We start from the raw sequence: 24,981 nt of genomic DNA on the forward strand, positions 1-24,981 counted from the left end.
TCCGTTTTTGATTGTCCGTTTTTGATTGTCCGTTTTTGATTGTCCGTTTTTGATTGTCCCTTTTTGATTGTCCGTTTTTGATTGTCCGTTTTTGAATTCCAGACCTTTTGTTTTTGATTCATTCCGTTCCGGTTGAGGTTGGGATCGACAGCGCCATCACCACCACCGCCTCCTTCCCCTCCTCCTCCTTCTTCTCGTCCTCGAGCGCAAACCTTTTCCGTTGACCTCACGTACTTACTCACTTCTTCACACAATTTCAGAGCGGAACAGCTGGACCAACGGGTGGAGAGGCCCCGAATAGGCAACCGTAAGTACCTCCCTGTCGTCCGTAAACGGTCATCTCCATCTTCGTATCCGTACTCGATACCAAAGGGAACTTCCCAAACACGACACATTGGACCTTTGTTTGCGCAATTCCCTTCCCTTCCCTTCCCTCGCCTGGTCCCATTCCAGTCTTGTGACTTGTTTCCCCCCCGGAAAGCTGAAAAGACTGGCTCCGCGAGAGAAACTCAGAGAGAGAGAGGGGGGGGAAGCTCAGAGACCCAGACCACGACCCAGGCCAAAATACTGAATCCGAAACCGAGATTTCATTCGGCGAAACCCCGAGACCGGGTTTCCGGATTTCCACTGCCCTTGTGATTCCTGCCCTGTACTTTGTACCCTTGGGGGAAAATATTGGGAGATGGAAAATATATCCGTTATCGAAAAGAACAGTTTTTGCTGACTCTAAGGCTGAATCTAACCGCAGGGGCTACGTTGCATTGGCAGTTGTGAGCGACAAAGGGGCGCTGAGCAAGGATCTCACGACCCAGTGTGGCAACGACAGGCATGCAAACATGGTGGCTTTCGCCGTCGAGGCGTTGAAGCTGGTCAAGGAGTTCATACTGGATAAGGGGGCCAAAATGTGATTGTGATAGTGATACGGACTCAGAGATCCTTCGGGATTTGGACGAATATCCCCATTGGGACTTTGTTGAGTTGGGCCGCTCAATCAAGGCCACAGCTACTCGTATCTATGCGGGCAACGCCGTATATTATACCTCGTATGGCACTCCTGTCCAAATATCCCCCGTAACCTCTACGACAAACAAGGAGCCTGGCTGCTGATGGTTCCAAATGTCCGTCTCCCGGTGGCCGTGGGTTCGGTCCCCTAGACAGTGTCAATTTCAAAGTCAATGCCAATAGTTTCATAGTCAACTGCTACGTATAGCCACCCCCCGTACCATTCAATCCGAGCGAAAGCACGGATTGGGAGGCCCCTCAGGTGTTAAAACACCGGAAAATCATCAACCGTCATCAGACCGGCCCATTGGTAACTTAACTGGCTACTGCACCCCCCAGTCTCGACTCGACAGCGTATCCATCTCCATGTGGGGGCTCACGAAGGCCTCCTGTCTGTCCCTGCGGGCTTTTTGGATATTTGTTATACATCGGCGTGGCCCAAAGCAGAGACCCTTGGGTATCAGTTCCGGACCAGTAACAATAATAATCGAACTGGTCAGATTTCTGTTTTCCGGTGTCTACAGTAGTAGATTCAGCGAGGCTCGGGTGGCCGAGGTTTCGCAAAACTTGGCGGGATGGCACCCATGCATGTACATGTGCATGCGCATTGCATGCGAATAGGGACACGGGGATGGTGCGCGTGGAGTTTCGAATAATAATGTCGTGCACACACATGGGTACGGGGTGCCACGGACAGTTAACTTTGTTGGAGACATATTCATCGAGGCGAGTGAGATCCGAAAGTTCGGATCGCGAATTGAAGTAGTAGCTTCCCACACGGGGGTGCGGAGTCGTTCGCCTGGGTGCCCGACAGTCCAATCGTGGTCTCTCGACTGCTGTTTCCGTGATTTGATGCTACGCGATGTGATGAATCGACGTGACAAGAACTGAAGGGCGTGATTTTGAAAAGGACTCCATTCCTGGGAGAGGGAAGCAAACATGGCTTCTGGAGCGCGGATCACAAGGGCTTGTCTCTATCCCAGGGAAGAGACTCCTCGGAGGTGCAGCAGACATGGGGCCTAGGTTTCTTGTAGCGTCGTAGGGTGTTTGCTTCCATCTCGCTCATCATACCTTTCTTGCTCTATCTACAGACCCCGGTGGCGTTGACAGCTGTCAGGTCTTCTGGATGGACGGCAAGCCTTGCCACACCGGCGGTATCTGAACCTTTGACTCAAACTGGACATTGTCGCTCTTCTGTCTGTGACCGCTGAAAAGACTCAAAAGCGTTGCAGGAGAGAAGGGATGGTCCCGGAATGGATCGCTTCACCGACATGGCCTGGCGCTCGATACGAGTAGACGATGGGGTCTTGACCCTTGGATTTGGGATTTCTTTCTTGATCGGCTCGGGAGGCGCCGTTCGCCATAGCGGATGTGATGAAAGTACGGTTGATTAATTTTGGTTTGCAAGTGGCCGTTTCGGAGTAAGACTGCTTTGAGTCATTCGCGCTCACACTGCAAGGGGACTGGTCGACATGGGGACGTTGATCATGGTCATGTGGTGCTCGAGGAGTCACTCCGACTTCGTCCCCTGCAAATTGCAATGTCTCTGAGAAACTGTCATCGCGGCCCCTCTGGAGGAGATTGAACTCCAATAGCTGGGACATGTGGCGGGGTGAGGCATGTAGGCGAGGCAAGATCGGCGCGACCAACTCTGGCTATCGTTGTAATAGATCAGCTCGCTCTGCACGACGATCGCTGTCGCTCTCTCATGCCTGACTCGTCGAGTGACGCCTGGGTCTGTTGTAAGTACCTTGCGTTTGCGATGGGACGAGTACCATCCTGGTCAGTGAGGCTGTGTTCCCGGTAGACGGTGAGGGATGTGATGTGGTGTAGGCTCTTGGCAGCCTTCGGTTTAGTTTCCAGACATACCTGCTACCTGTAGGCTGCTCACCTCAGGCTCCTCCAGGTAAGGCTCTCTAGGCGTCTCCCCTCCAGAAACCGCCCAGAGCCTGCGAGCAGGTACCCCGAGTCGCCGCCTATAAGCTGCCTGAGCCAAAATGGCCTTTGGTCCTACCTTATGGCAAACAATCTGGGCCTCCGAAACCGACCCTCAACCTCCCACGCAGTTGGCCACTTCCATTACCGACTTGTAAAGTATTGTTCTCCGTACAATACTTCATCCTAAGGGCACTGTTAACAACGATCTCAGTATCATGCTGGCACGGGCTGATTCATTTCCAGCTCCTGCATTCTCTCCGATTGCGAATCCTCAACTTCCTTACGTTTTCTTTACAGCTTTATCCTGGCGAAGGTCTCGTCCATTCCACAAGCTGGGGATTTGGACCGAGGCGAAGGTGAGCATGTGTCACCGACTCACCGCAAAATAGAAAACGTCCTCCTTCCACGGCTCCAATTCGTTATGTCTGTTTGACCCTTGCCTCGGTGGATTTAACTGAGCACCTCCGGTCAATCTCGGTCGTCGCGGAGCCTGTTGGGCATCAATACCGGATCGACACCAGCAGATGTTGCGATGGAGCAAACGCTCCAGAATATCTCAGTAGGTAAGGATGTTCTGCTATGGAGGCCTCATACAGCATCCACTGCCCATACTCGTGGAACTGTAGCGACCACTTCCTATAGCAGCCGGCAGAACATCCCTGTACCTACAACACGCATGTCAAAGCCTGCAAAGCGAGCCGTTCCATTCCAAAGCCTGTCGATCTCGAAGACATGAAAACAGCCACGCACGCCGCTTACCACGTTTGGAAGTAATGTTCCAGGTTGCAACCCATCGTTGAAAGTGCCTAGTCATGGTCGAGACTTCGCCAGAGTCGTGGTTTCGCCAACATGTTCTGGCTAGCTCTGCAGGTGTTGCAGGTGTTGCATGTGCCGGCTCCGGGACTCTGCCAAAGGGAAGTCTGACCAACCTCGCTTGCTGCATTGACACCCAACGCTAGTCGCTCAAACGAGCCGATCGCTAGGGGTCTTGAATCTTCTGAGCATTTGCAGAAGATACCCTTGTTTCACGCTAGCCAACCCCGGGTCTGTTGCAACGTGCAGGAGAGGGCAATACCCAGTGGGTTTGGCTTCATCGGAGACACTGTAACATCATACATGCGGTGCTTGATCATGACAGTGTGCTTTCGTGGGAGTTTTCCCGCGTCCTTCATTTCGGCAGGATCGCATGGAGTCTATTAGGAGTCTGTTAGACTGTGGTTCTGCGCGATGAATGTCACATTGCACGCCATGGTGCGTGGGGCGTGTCATTGTTTGACGCTGGCGTCGATGCTAGCTAGGCTGAAGAAGGCATTTCGAAGGCTTCAGAAGCCGATGCAAGCCACGGAACGGCTTCTAGAAAGTCATGGAATCGGGAGTCGGGACCACTCTTGGACGGGGATGCTGGGACCAAGATCCCCCGTCTCCTGGTCCTTGTGATTATCCATTTGCGACAGCAACCTTACATTATCAGGAGAACGACAGGCGTCGACACCTATGGCCTGGGCTTTCAGTGCTAGCGACAGCGATACGCAAGATGTAGAGGAGAGATTTGCTTCACAGGGTCTCCCAAGAGACAAGAATTCCTTCACACTGCGCGCGATTTACACTGCCATGACTTTGTTTTACGGCAAGACATCACGTAAAAGTGATGGAACATGCCGACGTCCGATGCAAGTCCTGCGCCAGGATTTTCAGCCTTGGGGAAATGAGACGCTCCGAATGTTGTAGTTTGTTTGGACTCTTGATCCTTATCTTTCTAATTGTGCCGTTGAAGTCTGTTCAGCTAGCCCGAACCATCATCGCCCGGTTGATTCACTGAGCTCTAGCTATGTGTCACAGTCAGTGGCATAAATATCGTCACCGGCGGCCAGCCACAGAAAGCCTGGGCTTATGCATGCTTCAGCCATGATATGCACGCTTCACCACGATATGCACGGTGCTAGAGGGCGGGAAACGCCCCCGAAACGGGACGAGGTGCCGTCCACGTCCCGCGCGTTGCCTCACCACGGAAATGACCCTGTGCACTGGGCATCTCGACTACGATAGGGGAGAGGCCCCTAGGCTCTCGGGATCACTAGGCTTGACCCGGCCATAATCCCGGGGCTTTGGTCACCACGTGGCCGGTCGGTCCAGCGGGGGGCCGGGGGGGAACGCTGTCAAAGGAACTCTAAGGGAGCATCGCCGTGGAAAGGGATGTTTCGGCGATTATGTCGCCCCTTATCCACATCTTTGCTTGCAAGACAACTGTCCGACGCTGACGAGTAAACTCAATGCTCACTCATCCTCCAGCAATACATCGTCACCAGAGAGCGACCTCCTCGAGCTTCTTTCCCACACTATGTTTCCAAGGTTTGCACTAGTTAGAGAACGAGCGGTTCCGGTCGCCCAAATCCATCAACGATTTGGCGAAGTGTCAGAGGCACTAGCCTGTACTAAGAATACAGAGCCCAAAGAGGCAACCGAACATGTCGACTTCGAAACATTTTGGATGGGTCCCTCGGTCGGACATACAGTATGTGCGACTGGACGTAGGCCCCACTCACTGTACTGTCTTGCGCACCGCGTCAGATCCCATCTACAGTACAAATCTGTCACGATGGCCCGCTCATGCTAGTCTGAGACGCTGCCCGCCTGGAAGGCTGAACTAGCTGTCCAGCACTCTACTCTAGCCGAACAGCTAATCTCCTCGCCAGATGCATTGTGGGAAGACCCAGGAAGGGAGGCGGCGGCATATTGCGGCGCACCGGAAGTCAAATGTCTCCGAAACCATTGGACAAAGCCTCAGTGAAACGAACAAAGCACGACAGATTAGGCATTTGCGACCGCTCGGCTTAGTGATGATGACTTCGTGTTGAGCATTCGAAGAGGTTAGCTCAAGCAGGAAAGAATGAGCCTTTGTTTCACCACCAATGCAAGGCGAGGACATTCCCATGCGAACAGTGCCCACAAGACGCAGGGTGCTCCAGACAGATGCCACATTCACCTTCGGCGCTTTCCCATGAAGACATCGCAGAGATGCAAACACGTATTCGAGACTGGTGAGGCTCTGGCAAGTGGCCACCGCCCGAAAGGGCCCACAATTACACAAGTCCCTTCTTCCGAGGACGAGTAGTTGATACAATACAAACACGGAGGCGATTATTAACGACGATATTTCACGCGCTTTACTGTTTATTGATGTACCATATCTGGAAAGAGGGCTGGCCGTTGCTGTGACAGAGTCGGCGGCTTGACCCTGCCGTTGTAGCAATGATTCTCAGTTCGGGTGGTTGGCCACGGTCTCTCCAGAAATAGCATGCTGTACGAGTGACCTGAGGCCAGAGTCTATTCGAAGAATCTCGAAGTGGCGGAAAGCTCGAACATGGTTACACCGTCCTATAATTCCGTATGTGCCGATCAAGCATTCACCTCCCTTGGATGAGGGTTGTTGATTGCAGACGAAAGGGCTTGAATAATTAGCATCGACATTTGAGGTGGTCGACGATGGGTGAAGGCCCAATCGATTAGTGGGAGTTTAATGGCGGCCCACTTGGGGGTAAGCCCAGCAGCCGGGTTCACCGTATCGCTTCATCGTCCGTGTGTCTGTCTACTGGTGCACGTCAAAGAGGTCTGGTCGAGGGGAAACAGCTGGCTTGGGTTTGTGCAGGGGCGGTCAACGGTGTGGTTTTGTCAAGACAGATGTCACTGTGCAGTTTGCCAGCTGAATCTCAGGTGTAGATACCTATCCCAGGCTTAGTGTGCCTGCTCGGACCATCATGTGGCAAGCAGGTAATCCGGACCTATATGGGTAAGCAAAGAAGAGGAGGAATATTCCGACTCAAGTGGGTGCGGCTTCAGCCCTTGTCGTAGTCTCGAGCGCACCGCAGCCAATGCTCACGTAGGAAAGGAGAGCGGTAGGCGAGCACCTCATGCAAAGAGGCGAGTGAGAGGTTGCAAGAGGCACTGGCGGTCAAGATAGACCTAAAACATGCCACGGGACCCATACATGATACAACTAGTCGCTACCTTAGGTAGGGAGAGCAGGAATCAGGGACCGAGCACGAAAATGGGGATCGGGCTTGCAGGCTTGCGGCGGCTTAAGTTTAGGGAATTAAATCCAAGGGCACATCCTGAGATGATCGGGGACGATTCATTTCGGCGTCATTATTGAGGGAGGTACGGACTACGACGAAGGAGGAACTGGGTTCTGGCACTAAGTACAAGACTGCTTCAAAGTTAAAGATGCTAGTGCAGGGTGCTGGAATAGCAGATCTTACCTACCTAGGCACTCGATAGAGCCAGATACTGACACTACTACTCGTATACGGGAGTCCTCGGTGGCTTGTGGTTACCTTACAACAGGTAGCGAGTACGAGGGCTGAGGCTGTCTTTGTGTGTCTGGTAGATTAGTAGAAGGGGGGAGGGTATAGGGCCGTTCGCTAGATACTGTTACTACTACAGTATGGTCACTACAGTAGTTAGGAACGGCCGTCGGAGCAGAGCGTACGAGTCACATACAGGTCTAACTAGATACCTAAGGTAAACCGTAAGCAGTGCCTGTCGTCTTTCTCCCAGTCACGGCCCTTGCGAAATACCTCCCTTACCTTAGGCAGGTGTCGCGTCCAGCTGTACCTGTCAACACCCACAGTACCTGGAGGTACCTTGTGTCCCTACTTAGGTATCTACCTATCTACCTATCTAGGTACCTATCTACCTCAGGTATGGTAGGTATCTAGCTAGGTAGGCACTTAGTGCCACCATGAGGGTGCCCTGCGCACTCGCCCTCGCCTCCGCCCACTTCGCCCACTGCACTGCGCCAGGCATTGAAAGTACCGCCCACCTTCTCTTTCGGCTCGAGTTGAAGCTGCCACAGAGCGTCACGAACCCCAACTTTGCCCCTGGTCCACAATACAAGACAATACGATACAAGTGACAACAGCGGCCGGTGCGTGCGTCTGCTCGACGCTTTGTTCCAAGGTTCTTGCCGGGCCTTCCCTCCCTTCCACACGCCTAAACTCGGACGACAACCGTGGTGGCGGTAATGCCTTGCGGCCCTCATCCGAGCACAAGACTTGGCTTCCTCTCTACCTACATATTGCTGTCGGTAGCGCTTGAAGACTTGGTCAAGAGGTGGTCCAGGGCCCAAACATACTGTACAAGGTACAACGGCAGTCCACAAACAGAGCGAGTGGGATCAGGTCTATCGAACAACTGCCTCAAAGAGAACACCAACCCTGGCACCGCTGCACCGGTACGTTCATCACACAGTTTACCGAGATCTGTCTCCAGGGAATAAGATGTAGAACATGGGCTGGTGCTTCCGTCTCGATATGCAATCCCACTTCTTTCGTTTCCCGGAGCTGCTCCCTGTCGGCTACAGTATGTACTGTAACCCAGAGGATGCTCGACTTGTACTTGTACAATATCCCACCCGTGGTCCTGGTACCCACGATCCTCTTCCTCCCAGTCCTCCTCCTATTGTACTTGAACTCGGGAAGCGCTGGCCAACTGCTGGCCGTTCCGCTTGACAATCCCACTATTTCCTCTGACAAGCTCTTGTCTGTCTTTTGCCTCAAGCTACCTACGCACCCACTCCAATCGACCTCCTACGAGTAATCTGTACAATACGAGCATTGTCCGAAGCTGCAACGTCCCTCTGCGACCTGATCCGTCCTGGACCATACCGTACCCTTGTCACGCCTCCCCACGCCTGGTCGACCGTCTAGTCTGGCACTTCCGTCGGCTGGCCCGTCTCTTGCTCGTCGACATCATCGACTCTGTCAGTCATCGCTCATCGGGAAGCAAAGCTCGGGTGGCCCACTGCTGCACCATTACGGCACCGCTCACTTTGTGGATTTTTCCGAGGCTCGCTTTGCGCCTCATTTCGCAAAGCCTGCCTGGGCTGTGACTGGCTCCCACCTGGACGCACCGCCGGACCAGGTACCAAAACTCTGGGTGGCTCCATGGCCGCTAGGCCACCACGCTTGACAGGGGGCAGCGACTTTAGGCTGTCTCCTTCGCCTTCAGTCGGCGCACTGGGCCTTACTTAATTCCTCTTGACTCTCGAGTGCCCTCCCCCCAGCTCGCGACCCTCGAATCGCCTCACTAGTAAATTCCGCCCTCAGCAGGTCACACGTCGCGCGCTGACCTTGGCCCATGATTTTCCGCCTGCAAGAGCCGTCATAGACCGTCTTCTAAAGCCCCCCCGCCCTGATCCGCCAATCCCTAGCCCTGCAACGGCATTTGCTCTCTAGGGAGCCGTCAACCGACGCGGCATACCTGGCTTGGTGCCCCTACAGCCATCTCCGTCCAACTCTCTAGCGACCTGCGAGCCGACGCTCAAACCCGAAAGTCCCTCTCTTGTCGTGATCGACATTTCAAGAGAGCATCCTTTGTTTCTAACGTTCTCCAGCTTTGCCTCGCCTTCTTCGCATCACTCCGCCTACTTTTGAGAGGACTGACGATCATTGCCATCTCGAATCCCCCGGAGCTGACGACTTTCAGGCGTCGACGGTACCTGGGACTTTCTAAGATCAGCACCTCAGCTGTCTTCTCTTCTCACCATTCGCCCGTGCATACAATAGGACCCTACACCTACGGGTCCTGAACGACTCTTGCAAACAACCGCCTCGGCGCCGGCTCGAGTATAGATATTGCTGCCCAACAGAACTCAATTTCGCACCGCCATAACCGTTGCGCCCGAAAGCTATTCTGGACCACTGGGCCCTGGTCTTCGACGGGTGACGACTTCCTGGACTAGGACTTTTCCGTATCGCAAACATCAAACCGCCTTCTCAACCACCTCGCAATCAATTTACAATCCAACTTCTTCCATCCGGATCAAAATCCGTCTTGCGACCCTATTTTGACTTGATTGTTTGGGTGGGCTGTTGTGTTTGCTTTCTCTTGTCTTGGGCCGCCATAACCTTGAGCAGACCTACTTACGACTCGTCCAAGTCGTCGAGTCAACATCGGGCCTGAAGCCGACTTTCTATCATCAACTATTCGAGTGCGCTGCGTCCCTGCGGGTTTGCTGTCCAGAAGAGACCTCGTTGCGCCGAAAGGAAAGCAAACCCCGCCATTTGCGCCATTTGGCATTGTCATTCTGCCCACCAACCAACGCCCTCTGTTGATTGCTACTGTTCGCAATTGGACCTCCCTGCAGCCTGCCTGCACCATCGGTCACAAGGTGCAACAACAGGAGTCGCATGCAGCCTGGTGCAAACGTAGTATAACGGTTTGCCATGAGCCTTTCCTGTTGAGCGCGCTTTCCACCATTGATTGTGCATAGGGTCATGCGTCATTTGTTGTACCACGTTCCATTGGGTATAGAGACGTGGGAGGTACAGGCTTGTTCGCTGCACGCAGGATCGGAGGTTGAGAATGGATGATATTAGTGACGTGGATGTAAAGCACGAACGATCCAATCCATATCCTCCGTCGCTTCCACTACCACCACCACCACCACCACCAGGCGCTGTCCACCGCATGCCGCCAGCCGAGACCCCTCCGTTACACAGCTATCATCAATCTCAAGCCGCAGCGATGCCACCACCAGCCCCAGCCTGGAATCCGGCTCCGTCGCCATATACGAATAGTGAGCCCTCTGAACATCGACCACCCCCGCCAGATCTTGGCCATCAGCAACCGTATCCGCCTCCAAGTCAATCATATCCGCCTCCCCCTCCACCGCCGCCCCCTCCAGGAAGAGAGACTCCAAGCTACCCCCCGGACCCGGGATACGGACGTCCAGGAAGTGTATCTGGTCCCACGAGATCTCCCGCTGAACTCAATCGTCCTCCATATCACCCTGTGAGTGCTCCCCACGAACCTCCATATTATCAACCTCCTCAGGACTACCGAGCACCCCATCATGCCTATTCTGGCCCCGAGAACCAGCCCAACGGGACTCATCAGCCGCTTCACGTGGTGACAGGCCATGACATGATGCCCAGCCAGCCTCCCGGACCACCTGGACCTTACGGACCTCCTTCAGCAGGACCACCGGCGACCCCAGGGCCTTATGTGCAGCCTCCTTATTACGATCCAAACTACCAGCAGAGAAGGAAGCCTGTGCGAGCTGCACAAGCATGCGATTCGTGTAGACAACGGAAAGCGAAATGTGACGAAGGTCGACCAGAGTGTCAGCATTGCAAGGACAACGGTCTGAAGTGTACCTACCGAGAGGTGCCCCCCCAGAAGTCAGAGAAACAGATACTCAACATAACCGATAAGTTGGAGACGATGAGCGGGAACATCGAAATGCTCATCCAAAACCAGAAAGCTCAAGCCGAGCTTCAGCAGGCCCAAGCCGAGAAAATCAATCAATTGCTGAATACATTGCAGCAGAAGCAACAGTCCGAGGTTGTCGCCGCGCCTACGCCAGATGAGCAACTGGACGCTGGCTTGCGACAACAACAGCAGTCAACGGTTACCCACAACCCTCCTGATCCAGCATATCCCTTCCGTAGAGGAGAGAGCTCGGACGCTCAGTCAACGAGACGACCGCAGGTGCAGCCGAAAACTTCCACCGTGCAAACAGGAGAAGGAGAGAGGGAGAACTTCGAACTTACCTTGCCGCTGAAACATACTACAGCAGCCCAGAACCTTCTTAATTGGCCTTCTATCAAGAAGCTCATTCCACCTCGAATCACGGCGTCGTACGTTATTGACGAAGAGACTGGTCGAGGCTTGTTGCGCCTTTATGGATCTGGGGAAGGGGAAGACAAGAATGATGGGCATGAGGGTGCTCCAAGCCCAGCTGGTAGTACTTCTTCAGACGGTCGCCGGATCGATGAGGAAACGTCCTCTTCACCGCATGGCGTCTGGGGAACCGGTCAGATACACGCACCGACCCCGTCCTCGATCCCCAATAATCCTCATGCTGTGCGAGATCATCCAGGTGGTGTAAGCCCTCACGGGGGGCTCATGCTCGATTCCGATGCTGTCGACCGGTATTTCCGAAGCTACATGGACCACATGCACATTCTCCATCCATTTCTAGAACCTAGAGTCATCCGCCACATGATCCACACCTTCAAACGCAAATACAGCTGGGATGTCCGCAGTACACCACACACTGCTGCTACCATTGGTACCAAGCGGAAGCGAGAGATGACCGAATCTCCTACTCCGATGGAGGAGCATACATCAAATCATATCAACAGCCGCCCGCAGGGTAGACCACTTTCCACCGGAGTGCCTCTCATCGAACATTCGGTTGCAAATGCCATTGTGCTACTGGTTATAGCTTTAGGCAAGGTTTGTTCGTATCGGGAGCCGCTCCCGGGGCCAGCAACGACCACTAGCATGCGCACTTCTACTCCTCATGGTGCTTTGTATTCTGACTTGCCAATGCCAATGTCTGCACCGACATCACCCTTTAACGCCCAATCAAATTTGAACGGGACCAACGTCATGAGCATATCCAGCCCTGCAAATCCTCAAGGCAAGAACATGGATGCCATCCCTGGACTGGCGTATTTCGCGAAGGCGGCGGATATCCTCGGTGAACTTCCAGGCGGCACTGATGTATCGTACATTCAAGCCAACCTTTTGGCAGGTCTGTATATGGGCCAGCTCGCGCGCATAATCCCGAGCTACGAATACATCATGAAGGCTTGTATGGCAGCTCAGATTCTGATAGAATCCAGGCCTTACAAAGAGCGAACAATCAAACCCAATCGACGAAACCTGATCAACTTTGCATTCTGGTCATGCTTGCAGCTCGAGAGTGACATTGCGGCGGAGATGGATCTTCCTCTTAGCGGTATCACCCGCTTCGAAAGCTCACAGCACAAGGACATGCCTACGAGCGTGACCCTAGAGCATGGTCTTGATGGGACGTCGAATGCCGACGATATCGTGCGTTTCTACCTGTACCAGATTCAGTTGCGGATGACGATGAATAGTGTGCACTCCACGCTCTACCGACAGTCGAAAGATCCTAGTACCAGGCCCAGCATTACTATTATGGGCGTCTTGGACGAGAACCTGGAGAATTGGCGAACAATTCTCAGCAATTGGCAATGGAGCGACGACGACCACGAAAGCCCGGACATCAACACGGCCCGAATGAGGGGTAAGTATTACGGAGGCAAATACATTGTTTGGCGACCAGCAGTACATTACGCTCTTTTGATCAGTGAAGGTTTGCTGAAAGACCACTCGGATGAGTCTCCTGCGGGCTATGGCAACTCAGAGCTCACGTCACCTTCCGCTTCATATACGAGCGTAGGCGACCATCAGCCCCCCCGCCAACCTTCAGAAATGCCTTATATCAGTCCGGATCTCCTCCGTGCAGCAAAAATGTGTATTCAGGCCGCGATCCGTAGTACGACGTGTTTTGACAAGGTGCCTCGTCGTCTGATTGTCACCAACATTTTTGGCACAGTCCATGCGTAAGTGTTTCTCTGACCCTGACGTGTGGCAGGCTTGAGCTGACTCGATGCAGACAATTTGGTAATATGCTTGTGCTGTATGCCACATACACAGCAAGGCACCCCGGATTGAACTCGTTGATCGACGAATACACGCTGAAGCGTCTACATGATCGTACAATCCGGATCCTGAGAGAGAATGAAGCCATATCTCCAGTTTTGGCCAAGGATCGCCAGATACTGGAGCATGTCCGGACGAAGGTGTTTGGGCCGCCAACATCTTACCCTGGTGTCAGCACCTCGTCCAGCTTTTCCTCGAATCGATAGATATATGGGCGGCGATTTTTGTTAACATATGGAATCTGATCTAAGTTGCTTTTTCTGGTGGAAACAATCCTCCCAATTTGAGCGGTGGCAGCATTGAAGCGTTTGGCATGTACATGTCTGGCATTTTGGTCATACCATGGAGTTTATGAAATATCGAGACGACCGAACCTGGGTGGCACGCATCGAGGTGTGTCTGTTTTTGTCACTGGTGTGTGTGTGTGTGTCTGTGAGGGAATGACTGTATTGGTGTCCAACAACGAGTGTGAGGCACATCGAAGATGTTCCTGGGTGCGAGAGGAGTGGGCAGAAGGCGACTTCGTCATTTTAGCCAAGATGACAAAGTTGGCCAAGCGAGCAGGGGATTGAGAACACAAACCTGGGATACCCTTGGGATGAAGCCGACTCTCGCCACTGTTCGATTGATCACTTTCTCGAAAGTGTACGAGGCGTGTTTTGCCATCACCCTCTAATTCAACGACTCTCAGCAAACACTCATTTCCGTATTTTGGATTGTTTACTTGTGTGGGTGTATCAGATTTGGGGTTGCGAAAGGGGGAAGAAGCGTGGACGGGTGGGCGCATGGTTTTCACTGTGGATGGTTCTCAGCCCAATTGTACATTATTACCGTTAACATCATCACCAACATCGACATTATAAGTTCCGGCTGGTCAACGCTACCTATGCAGAATCATGTATCCCTACCTATACCTCGAGGAGATTATCATCAATGGTTCCAAAACCCCCTTGCATATCCTGCTGTTTGAATGAAGTTGTTTGTTCTCATGGCGTCTGTCCACTTCACGTCGTCCACGTCGTCCTTCCGTACCCATATCAGGGTAAGCCAGGAACAACCTTTGGGACCTGGGTGCACTTGTTTAGCTGCATATAAGTGGCATCGGCCCAAGTGGTCCGAGTAGAGAAGCGTAGGGAAACAGTTGACGGTAGCCGGTAGCCGGTAGACTGGGTGGATTTGAGGCTGCGAATGAATGATGGGACAAATGTGTGGTCGTCTTTCGTCGTCGCCACCAACAGGACCAGGGCTCAGCTCATGCTCACCACCGACCAGGCATACAGACGTGTCCGGAGTCCCCATTGGATGAACGAGTACGTATTGAAGGTACCCATAGCGTACCCGAGTCCACCAGCCTTGCTGCGCCACACAGCCTGATGGGGTTGCGTTTTCTTTCAGCTGCTTAGAAGGAGTGAAATGACGGACTTGGCTATAGTCTACAGAGGAGGAGGAGGAGTACTCGTAGTGTGGCCATCCTCGTACGGAGTACGACTCCGTCCCCAGCACATTAGGTAGGTAGGTGTCATTCGATCCTGGCTGGGTGCTGATCGGTGATCAGAAAAGGCATCTGTCCCTGTCGAGCCATGTATGTACTGTATGTCACCTGGGTGTGTCGATCTCACGGGCTGTGGCAAATGTACCTGTGAAGATTCGTATGGCTGGCTCGTACTCCGTGCAGTCTGTGTCTTGCTTGACCGAACTCGCCATTGGAAAAGTTGGACAAAGATCAACTACTGTAGAAACTTGGTGGACTCGTCGAACTCTGTCCGAGCACACGGCGACCGAGGACTCGTCCCCCGATGTATGGTCGACACAAGTTCTCCGTATTCGGGACGAGTATGTGTGGCTGTGACGCGCTCCCGGGGCCACTAACTAGTCAGAGCGACTCGGTTAGAGCAAACGAAGCCTGTTGTAAATAGTAGGTGGTGGTTACCAGTACCTCACCCAAGCTATTGTGCCTTACGTCCTACAATGCATGCTTCTAGTTACCTCCCTCTTGGTTTTAGGTACTTGGTGAGCCCCCAGAACCACGTCAGTGATCCCACTGAACAGCCTCAGTACGGCGGTTTGAACCTTGTTCGTTGTTTAAAGTCAGCCTAGTCCAGTGAGTCCCGAGCAGTCCGAGGTACCATGTATGGTCCTCCAGCTAAGTAACCCCTCCATCATCGTCTTCCACAACTCAGTTACCATACAAAGTAGATGCCGAAGGGTTCACACAATTAGGAAGCTCGCTTACGAAAGTCAACGCAAAGATTCTCACCCGTTCATGCAGGTTGGCATTAGTTAGCATTCTGAGTACTCCGTACAGTACAGTAGCGCCCAAAATTGCCTTGCGGGGCGTACGTGTTACGAATCTTGCCCAGACAACTTCGCCAGAGCGCCTCTAACATCACCATCACTTCCCTTTCAAGTGCTTCACACAACCGAACACGTCTTTTTCTCTCTTGTGCCTCTCCATCAGCAAGCACAGGTCGTTATTTGGCGGAAATTTCCCTTCCCCGCGCGGGTTCCCTGGATGATCCGGGCGAAAGATGGAACATGATAACAATTTGCGGCGAAAAGACACTACAAAGGGCCCGCCACTGCGCATCCTTTCCCTGGGTAAGGCTTTGCAGTCTCCCCCGGAATCCGGTGTATATATGTGTGGCAAGATGACTGATGTTAAAGGGTCACAGATGGCGGCGGTGTCCGCGGTTATTCGATGCTCGTCATCCTTCAGGAATTGATGCACCGAGTCTACGTCGAGTCCGAGGGCAAGCCACCGAGCAGAGAGGCCACACCGAAACCATGCGACTATTTCGATCTCATCGTCGGCACGGGCACCGGCGGGCTTATTGCCATCATGCTGGGACGACTTCGACTTGACCTGGAAACGTGCATGAGCGTCTACGTGCGAATGACCAAGAGAGTCTTTGAGACGGACAAGACAATAGCCGGGATCCCATACAAACATACGCTTTTCAAGGCGTCGAAACTGGAAGAGGCCATTCGAGAATGTGTCAGAGATCACACCGTGTTCGAGGACGAGGGCAACGATGGAACCGCCGAGGGTGGCCGCGAGTTCGGCGATCTGAGCAGCCCCATCAGCACGGCCGGTGCGATTCCTCCGAGACGGTCCATGAGCATCAGGAGTAACAACTCAATGTCCATGTCGAGTCCGTCCGGCGTAAGGAATTCAATCATTTCACCTACGTTTAACGGCTGGGGAAATCCAAATGCGAGTTTGTACGACGGACGAGAGAACAGAACAAAGACGTGAGTTTTCCTCGGAGGTTACTATCTGGCGTGTTAGGATGAATGCTGACAAGTGGGTAGTGCGGTAACGGCGGTGTTTAAGGACACTCCAAAGAACGGTTCGTCGGTTTTGTTGAGATCGTACGATTCGAGAAAAGAACCCCCTCCCGAGGTCAATTGTACTATCTGGCAGGCCGGACGGGCCACCTGTGCTACCGGTCTGGCGTTCAAGCCTATTCAAATTGGCCAGAGCGTCTTTATCGACGACGGTGCCGGACAATATAATCCTGCGGTGACTGCGTTGGACGAGACGCTGAGCGAGTGGCCTGCTCGGGAAATCGGCGTCTTTGTCAGTGTGGGCACCGGCAAGCGGCCCGAGAACAGTGGCGTCCCGGAGCATGAGTGGTGGGAGGATTTCCTCGGTGGCAGTATGGGCATGTTCGCCGAGGCCAGACGACGGCTCATTGCGAAGATTGAAGCCTGCGAAGTCACCCACCAACAAATGATCAAGACCGAGTTGCCCAAACGTGGTGTTCCACGGGAGGTTTACTACAGATTCAACGCCACTAGTTCCGTCGGATCTGTGGGCATGAATGAATGGGCTGCTGTATCGACGATTCAGACAAATACCCGGAAATACTTGCGACAAGACGACACCCAGAGACTGCTAGGGGACGCGGCGCTGAAGATGGGCAAGATCGAAATCATGAAGAGACGATATGAGCGAGGTGACACACACACCAGAGGCTCGAGCTGGTCATATCGACAAAAACCACAGCCGCCAGCGCCACCTGTTGCACCAGCGCATCCTGGAGCGATCGAACTTCCGGCGCAGGACGCCTCGTCTTACACCCCTACACAGCATCCTCGGATCCCAGGCATGCCACCTTATCCGAACGACGAGTATGCTTCGTCCCAGGACAAATTCAGTCTTTTGCCTGGAGATACGAACTCGTCGCGTGTGTCCGGAGACCTTCCGTATCGCGGCGCACGTGATGAGAAGAATGTGTATCAGCCGCCTCCTGTTTCTTCGCTACCGGCGCACAACTACAATCCCTCCGAACCACCGCCACGGCCACCGAAGACTCCGATTGACGACCATGCCTTTCCCGTGCGGCAGCGTACCTCGCCCATGGCCACCGGCAGGACAAATGGCGTGCCTAGACCGCCCTATCCGCTGGACTACGATGCAGGACCGCCGCCGATGGTGAGTAAATTGAGGAAGCCGGAGTATATACCTGAATGAGGGAGAAGACACTGTGGATTTATTACATTTCGATCGTCCACCAACAAGAAGAACAAGTTCACGGATATCCGTTACGGAGTGGGACGGACGATACCCACGTAGAAGCATGTGTACGCCAACTTTTCGCGGGACTATTTCTGGATTCGAATGTCTTTTTCTAATACCAAAGTTTGATGGAAGGGAACGAACATTGCACCCTGGATACAAGGTCGGGAATACCTGGATTCGTCTTCAAGGATTTAGGGAATGCATTGTTATTGTCTGCTGAGGGTGGAAGAAAGGTCAACAACTGGTACGTGACCAATGTTATGATACTACGACTGATGCGTTTTCATCGGCAAATGATTTCCAGAAGCACACGACACAGTATGATACCCTCGATGCATGTATGATACGGAAGAGAGGCGGTTAGGAGCCGCAGAACTTGGGAGGAAGGAGGATTTAATGGTCTGAAATGGTCAATCATGAGGAGTTCTGACCCGCACGTACTCGTAATAGCCGAGTCATCTCATTCATACTCGTTGGCATTGACATGTAGGCATGCGTACTTTCGCTCCTGTACAATGGCCTAGTTAGTTGGCACTTGCAGAACTTAATTGGTGGTGCTATTACGAATGTGGCTTGGCCGAGAGAGCCACCCGCAGTTGCGCCATTGCGCCCTTTTTCGAAACATCTCCTGCGCCCACTCTCTCTGCCTTACTGCTGATGCGCTGCTCACGATGCTGATACGGATATTGCACAGTCTTCCCACAGAATTTAATCTCTACCGCTGATCTTATCCCGCTTCTCTCGCCATACCAGACATTTACGGAGTGCGTAATGTCCTGTTATGAAGTGGTGCCGAAGCTGTAAAACCGTCGACCTCAAAACGCGCGCCCTTGCCACACCACGATGCCTGGATTGACTGCTTCCCACGCCTCCCATTCAGGGACACGGCGGTAAGTAGAGAGACACAAATCCGGCCTGAGACGACATCACACGGAGGGCTAATTGCTTCCATCTGCCTATCTAGACATGGTCACACTCCGCCCCCTCGAACGAAACGCGACCTCGGTGGCACCCCCGGGAATGCTTCATGGCTGTCGTCCGTCGTCAACCTCCTCAACACCATCGTCGGCGCGGGCGTGCTAGCGATGCCTCTCGCCATGTCACACATGGGTATACTGTTGGGAACAATCGTCATTATATGGGCAGGCGTCACGGCCGGGTTCGGGCTGTACCTGCAGGCGCGATGTGCGAAATACCTGGAACGAGGGTCGGCCAGCTTCTTCGCCCTGTCGCAGATCACGTACCCCAACGCGGCGGTCATTTTTGACGGCGCCATCGCCATCAAGTGCTTCGGTGTCGGGGTCAGCTACTTGATCATCATTGGAGATCTGATGCCGGGTGTGGTCCGGGGCTTCGCGGACGAGAGCAGCTTGAGCCCGTTCATGTTCGACCGGCACTTTTGGATCACGGCATTCATGCTGGTCGTCATTCCGTTCTCGTTCTTGCGCCGGTTGGACTCGCTCAAGTACACATCTGTGGTCGCTTTGGTCTCCATCGGGTACCTGGTGATTCTGGTCGTGTATCACTTCGCCGCTCACGACACCCTCCCCAACGGACACTACGAGACGCCGCTGCGCGTCTTCAAGTGGGCCGGAGTCGTGCCTACGCTGTCCTCCTTCCCCGTCATCGTCTTCGCCTACACGTGCCATCAGAACATGTTCAGCATCCTCAACGAAATTGCCGACAATTCGCACTTCCGCACGACTTCGGTGCTCTGCGCGTCCAACGGCACCGCCGGGTTCATTTACCTCCTCGTCGCCATCACGGGCTATCTGTCGTTCGGAAACGAAATCGGCGGTAACATCGTTGCACAATATGCGCCGGCCGTGTCGACCACCATCGGCCAGGCCATGATTGTGGTTCTCGTCATGTTCTCGTACCCGCTCCAGGTTCACCCGTGCCGGGCCAGTCTCGACGCGGTACTGAAATGGCGACCGTCCGACAAGTTGAAGGCGAAACTCCGCTCTGCTTCCGCCACGCCGAGATCGGTCGATTCCAGTCCACCGCGAGATGTTCCCCTCTTGCCCGTGGCCAAGAAACGCAACACGGAAATGAGCGAGACTCGGTTCGCCGCCATCACGACCGTCATCATCATCTGTAGCTACATCGTCGCCATGACCGTTTCGAATCTCTCGGCTGTTCTGGCCTATGTAGGGTCTACGGGGAGTACGTCAATCTCGTTCATCCTCCCTGGTTTGTTCTACTACAAGATTTCTTCGCCCGATTCGCCTCTCCATCAACGCCTGCTCAAGGAGGAAGATGATTATGATTATGCCGATTCTGACGCGGCAAACTCTGATGACGAGGATGACCATGACGGCGTTGGTGGTGAGGAACACCAATCCTTGCTCGCAAACTCAGGACTACTCAGTCTCAGTGGCGTGAGTCTGTTGAAGCGGACCAAGAATCTACGACGAAATTTGTTGAGGAGGTTAAGTCTTGCCTTGGCCATTTATGGTCTTGTGGTTATGATCACCTGTTTGATCATGAATACCTTTTTTCTTGCGACTCATTGAGATCTCGACGACATATATCTCTGGTTTTGTGTGTTTGTGGCCTTTGAGGTTCAGAGCGATATTGGTTGGGTATATGGTGTTTGGACCTTCGCCCCAAGTTTGTGAGGCGATACCAGAGCTGAAAGAGTCTCAAATGGTACTTAGAACGATTGTCTATGGTGTTTAGGTCATGATTTGAGAGTCTCGGGGGCATTGCCAATACATGGATAGTCTGGTGTATGTTGGCAAGTCCAGAGAGACAATCCTCCAGAGTCGTACTGTGTTCGACAAGATGAGGTGAGACGCGGCAGGAGACAGCCGAAAAAAGAACTCGTCGGTGTGATCGATCACACTTGACCAACTTGACCAAGGACAAGAAGAGAATGCCAGGATGAATTCCAGGACGAACGTGGAAGGAAACAAGGGCACGGAGGAGGAAGAGGAGAATTGGGATTGAATACAACAGAAATAGTTAACTACACCCCATTATTCGTGTCGCACTGGAGTTTCACATGAGTTCAGGAACAAGAATCCATATTTTCATCCGTTTGGTCATCAATGACTGCAGGTGACTTAAACCCATCGCCAAACAAATACTCCTTGATCCTCGATACTCCGTATTCTGTATATCAGCCTACTAAGAAAGTGGCCGACATGGACAAATGTCTCCAGATTGAAAACCCCAGACCCAAATCAAACAAAAAAAAGAAAGGCTCGATGCTATCTCTGCATATGTCGTAAATTGTGTGGTCGTAAAACTTCGTCACCGTCCCATATCCCGCCTCTGAATGTTCCGTCTGTTGCTTTGTGCAGCAGGACCAAAAAGAAACCCCGATACACGTGTGTGTGTGTGTGTGTGTGTGTGTGTGTGTCGTTGGACGCGTTCGTGTACTTGAACAGGACTAGAATAAAAACGACTCTTTGCAAAACCCAGGCGAGTTCTTGAGGTTGTGCAGGAGGAGGAATAGGAGGCAATGCTTTCCCACGCTTCCCACCACCACCACCACCACCACCACCACCACCGTCGACGACACCACCAATTTATCATCGCCGACAAAACAAACTTGACAACGTGTCTCCTCCATTCCCTCCAAGACGTCGTGTTCAAATCACCGTCGATCCAATCCCGTCCATCACCGTCACCCTCACCTCGCGGCCGTCATCGTCAAAAGAGAGAGAGAGAGAGAGAGAGAGAGAATCTGACGCGGTTTCACGCGTATCGCGGCATGGAGATGATCTTCGAGGTTTTTTCCTTCTTGCGCCTCTCCTGGTCTCGAGCCTGTTGGAGTTGTTGTTCGGCGGACTTTTGCCCCATGGCGCTTCCGATGCCCAACCCGAGGCCGAGCAGGTTCTTGCCGAGTCCCTCTTTCACGCTCGTGCCTCTGGCCCCGGCGACCGTCATCCCGGCTCTCACGCTCTTCCTGCGCTCGACCTTGGCCTGGTATTCTTCGATCCCGAGGACCGAGTTCTTGCGCTTCGGCGCGCTCTCCATCCCGAGCGCCTTCCACGCCTTGACCCCCTTGCTCGCGCCCCGGCCGAGCAACTTCTTCGGCCGCACCGTGGAGTTTGCCGGGGTCACCAGGGGCGAGATCTTGTCCTGCCACTCGGCTTCGTCGCCGATCGAGATCGGGCTGATGGACGCGTCGGTGGCCGTGCCCGTGGAACGCTGTCTCCTGTGCGCCGCCGCCGCGGTCGTCGACGGTGAGGACGGAGAGCAGTGCCCGTCACAGAGGGCCTTGGGTCGCCTCTTCGGCCCGTCGGGACTGCCACTCGACACCATCGACGGCGTCGGCAACTCGACGGGCGAGGCGACCCGACCCTGCGCGTCTTTCGAGTCGATCGTCAACAGCTCGATGGCCTTTTCCAGGTCGATTCCAGACCCGGTGTCGCACATGGCAAGTGCCTTCCTCGCGCGGACCTCGCTGAAGCCCAGGTCGCGCACCAAAACCTTCATGGCCCTGTCCACGGGGTCCACCACCCCGGGTGTCGAAGCGTGAGGTCGGTCGGTGTTGCGGAAAGGCACTCGGGGACCCGGGTTGACGTAGTCGACCGGGAACAAAGTGGCTCCGAGTTTCGTGCTCGCCGTCGGTGTCATCCCGAGGGTGTAAAACACTGTCGGGTCGGCGGTCGGAGTGGCAGGGAACACCGGTGACTTATTCCTGGAAACGTCACTGGCCGGATCACAATCCGGTCGGATGTCAAGGCGGGCGTCGGACTGTGCGATCATGGATATGGGTCTTCTTTTCATCACCGTGGTGTCGATTCGGAGTGACTGCGTTTGGTTCACCGTCGTCGGCACTGGAAGAGTGGCCAGCTGCCGTTCGTCGAAGGACCTGGTGGGTCGGTGACTTGGCTTGCGCTGATGCTGTGGTTGAGCAGCAGGAGGAGGAGGAGGAATCCGGGTAATGGAAAAGCGCGCCGCTTTGAGCGTGGCCGCCTCGAGAAGTCTTTCTTGATACACTTGGGTGATCGCGGCGGTCAAAAAGAATGATCGGCTCCGTCCTGCAGCCGGGGCGGGCCACCTCGTGAGACCCAGCATTCTCGCCTGCTCAAATGAGCACGAAGAAAGAGCCAAGATCGTCTGAGGACCGAGTGTGAGCAGATAGCAGATCCACTCCCCAAGATGCTGAGCCGCAGTGGTTGTTTCCCGAAGATGCCAATTGTCAAATATACCAGCTTTCTTGGCGTCTGCTTCTCGTCCTTCGAAGCCAGAAAGGAGTCGCTGCAGACATTGCCAGATCTCAATCATGTCCTCAAGCTCCTCGGTATTGAGGCCACTCCCATTTCCGACGGCAAAGCCCGCGCCCGTGTTCTTATTCGCTACCCTGCTACCATTCAGCCAGTCGAGTTCTGCCTGTGGAGGACTTGCTTTCTCCTGAGAGTTACCAAAAAGGCTGCAGAAAGTCGAGATGCGCCAGAGCGCATTGTCAATCTGCTTGGTACGACCCTCGCTCTGACCGAGGAGCCCAACCAGTACATCCCGCTTACAATTGGGGCCGCAGTGAGCAACAATGAAAGCTTTCAGCGCCGTCAGGTTCTTGCAGTCGCGACGATAGTCTTTGAGAACAAATTCAGTTGACCCCTTGAGAGCCAGGACACTTCGTCGAAATTCCCAGGCCGGTCGAGATGTTTTGAAGATCAAATGGCTGACCAGATTGGACTCGTTGCGATGGAATGTGCGGTAGAAGCCCTTGCTAACCATGGCCATTGACCGAAGATCTTCCAAGCTGTGAAGATTGCACATTATCTTGTAGATTACTCGCTCCGCCGTTGATGCTGAGATTGGCTTGACTAATTTCCTTCGTCGTGCTTTGACGTTCTTTGGCTTGGAGTCATTCAAGCTATTCGACACCAAAATGTCGGCTGTGTGGCGGCGGTGCTTTTCAATTTCAACCCCAGCGTGCCGCGGGGCATCAGCATCCAAAGGTAGTTGACTTGTGTTCGGCACCTTCACGTGTCTGACTCGGTGGTCTTGGACAGACTTGGATCTCCAGGAGGGGAGCTCCGCCAACGCTTGACCATCAGACGTGCGCCTTGCTGAAGCACTCCTCGACCTGAATGAAGGAGGTCGGACATCGTCGGATCGAACGGTCAACTCGTGAGAAGCCAGTTCTGCGGGTACCGGCCGAAGGAGGAGATCCGGTACTGAAATGGATGCCTTCTGTGGTTCATGAGGCCCAGGTGGGAGCGGTTTGTCCAAGTTCGGCGGTGGAAATGTGAGTTGTTCTGCCGACGCGCCTGCTGGAGGGATCTTGCGTGCCTTCGATCGTATTGCTGGAGAGAGGGCAGAACGGGTTGATAAGGTCAGCGAGTCGGGCTTCAGTGAAGGAGCTTCAGACATGTCGTGTGAAGATTCCTGAACGTAACTCGAGCTTGACGAATTCCTCGTAACCAGAGGAGAGTAGTCGCTATTCCTCTGGCTGGGCTGAGAGTATGAGGATGATGACGTCGATTCATTTCGAACCAGATCGACGTTGAGGTGTTGAACAGCGTCGTCGTTAAATGACTTGACCGTGTTCGTTCCCCCATTTGCCGCCACAGCCGGAAAGCGGATCTGTGGTTTGGAAGTGGTAGAATGCTGATTTGTTTGCAGTCTAGGTAGCGCTTCAAGATGCTCGAATCTGTTGTAGTCGTCAAAAAGATCTAACAAAGATCGTGTATCGACCCGCGACAGTTCAGGTAGGCGATGAGCCAGCAGATCGGGTGCACTGTCCCCGCTACTATCGGTGCCATGTCGTCTGAAGAGAAACGAAGAGCGGTCTTTGCTTCCTAGACGGAGGATAGAAGTCATGGCTCCCGGCGATTCTCTGGTCGACACCGCTCCAAATTAAGCAAAAGGTCTAAATCGCGGCCCGGAATGGCCCTCCCGATACATTGCGCATGAAGGCCGTAGCACAGACCAACGGATGGTTTGGCAAGCAAAACGAAGATGTTGATATTGGGGGCTCCTGGAGAGGAAGTGTCGAGCAAGTTGTCGCTTGTTGAATGTCGTTTATCTTTTTGTCGGGGGTTGGGCCCAGTGGCATGAGGAGAGCTTGGTTA

The 24,981-nt window shown here is 53.7% G+C and overlaps 4 protein-coding genes across 4 annotated transcripts; 3 read left to right on the forward strand and 1 right to left on the reverse strand.

The window, feature by feature from the left end:
• Positions 1-10,302: 10,302 nt before the first annotated feature.
• On the forward strand, positions 10,303-13,625 carry PV08_04106 (uncharacterized protein; the record flags this gene model as incomplete). The annotated part of the gene is made up of 2 exons (XM_016378455.1): positions 10,303-13,319; positions 13,373-13,625. 2 exons carry the CDS (start codon positions 10,303-10,305, stop codon positions 13,623-13,625), a joined length of 3,270 nt encoding a protein of 1,089 aa, XP_016237132.1.
• Positions 13,626-15,947: 2,322 nt separating this feature from the next.
• Positions 15,948-17,896, forward strand: PV08_04107 (uncharacterized protein; the record flags this gene model as incomplete). Its single annotated transcript, XM_016378456.1, has 3 exons — positions 15,948-16,017; positions 16,092-16,671; positions 16,732-17,896. The coding sequence occupies 3 exons, from the start codon at positions 15,948-15,950 to the stop codon at positions 17,894-17,896; spliced, it is 1,815 nt and encodes a 604-aa protein (XP_016237133.1).
• Positions 17,897-18,787: 891 nt separating this feature from the next.
• PV08_04108 (uncharacterized protein) lies at positions 18,788-20,460 on the forward strand (the record flags this gene model as incomplete). Its single annotated transcript, XM_016378457.1, has 2 exons — positions 18,788-18,834; positions 18,909-20,460. 2 exons carry the CDS (start codon positions 18,788-18,790, stop codon positions 20,458-20,460), a joined length of 1,599 nt encoding a protein of 532 aa, XP_016237134.1.
• Positions 20,461-21,649: 1,189 nt separating this feature from the next.
• PV08_04109 (uncharacterized protein) lies at positions 21,650-24,730 on the reverse strand (the record flags this gene model as incomplete). The annotated part of the gene is made up of 1 exon (XM_016378458.1): positions 21,650-24,730. The coding sequence occupies one exon, from the start codon at positions 24,728-24,730 to the stop codon at positions 21,650-21,652; it is 3,081 nt and encodes a 1,026-aa protein (XP_016237135.1).
• Positions 24,731-24,981: the final 251 nt, after the last annotated feature.

Source organism: Exophiala spinifera (genome assembly GCF_000836115.1).
Source record: "Exophiala spinifera strain CBS 89968 unplaced genomic scaffold supercont1.3, whole genome shotgun sequence".
Classification (NCBI taxonomy): domain Eukaryota; kingdom Fungi; phylum Ascomycota; class Eurotiomycetes; order Chaetothyriales; family Herpotrichiellaceae; genus Exophiala; species Exophiala spinifera.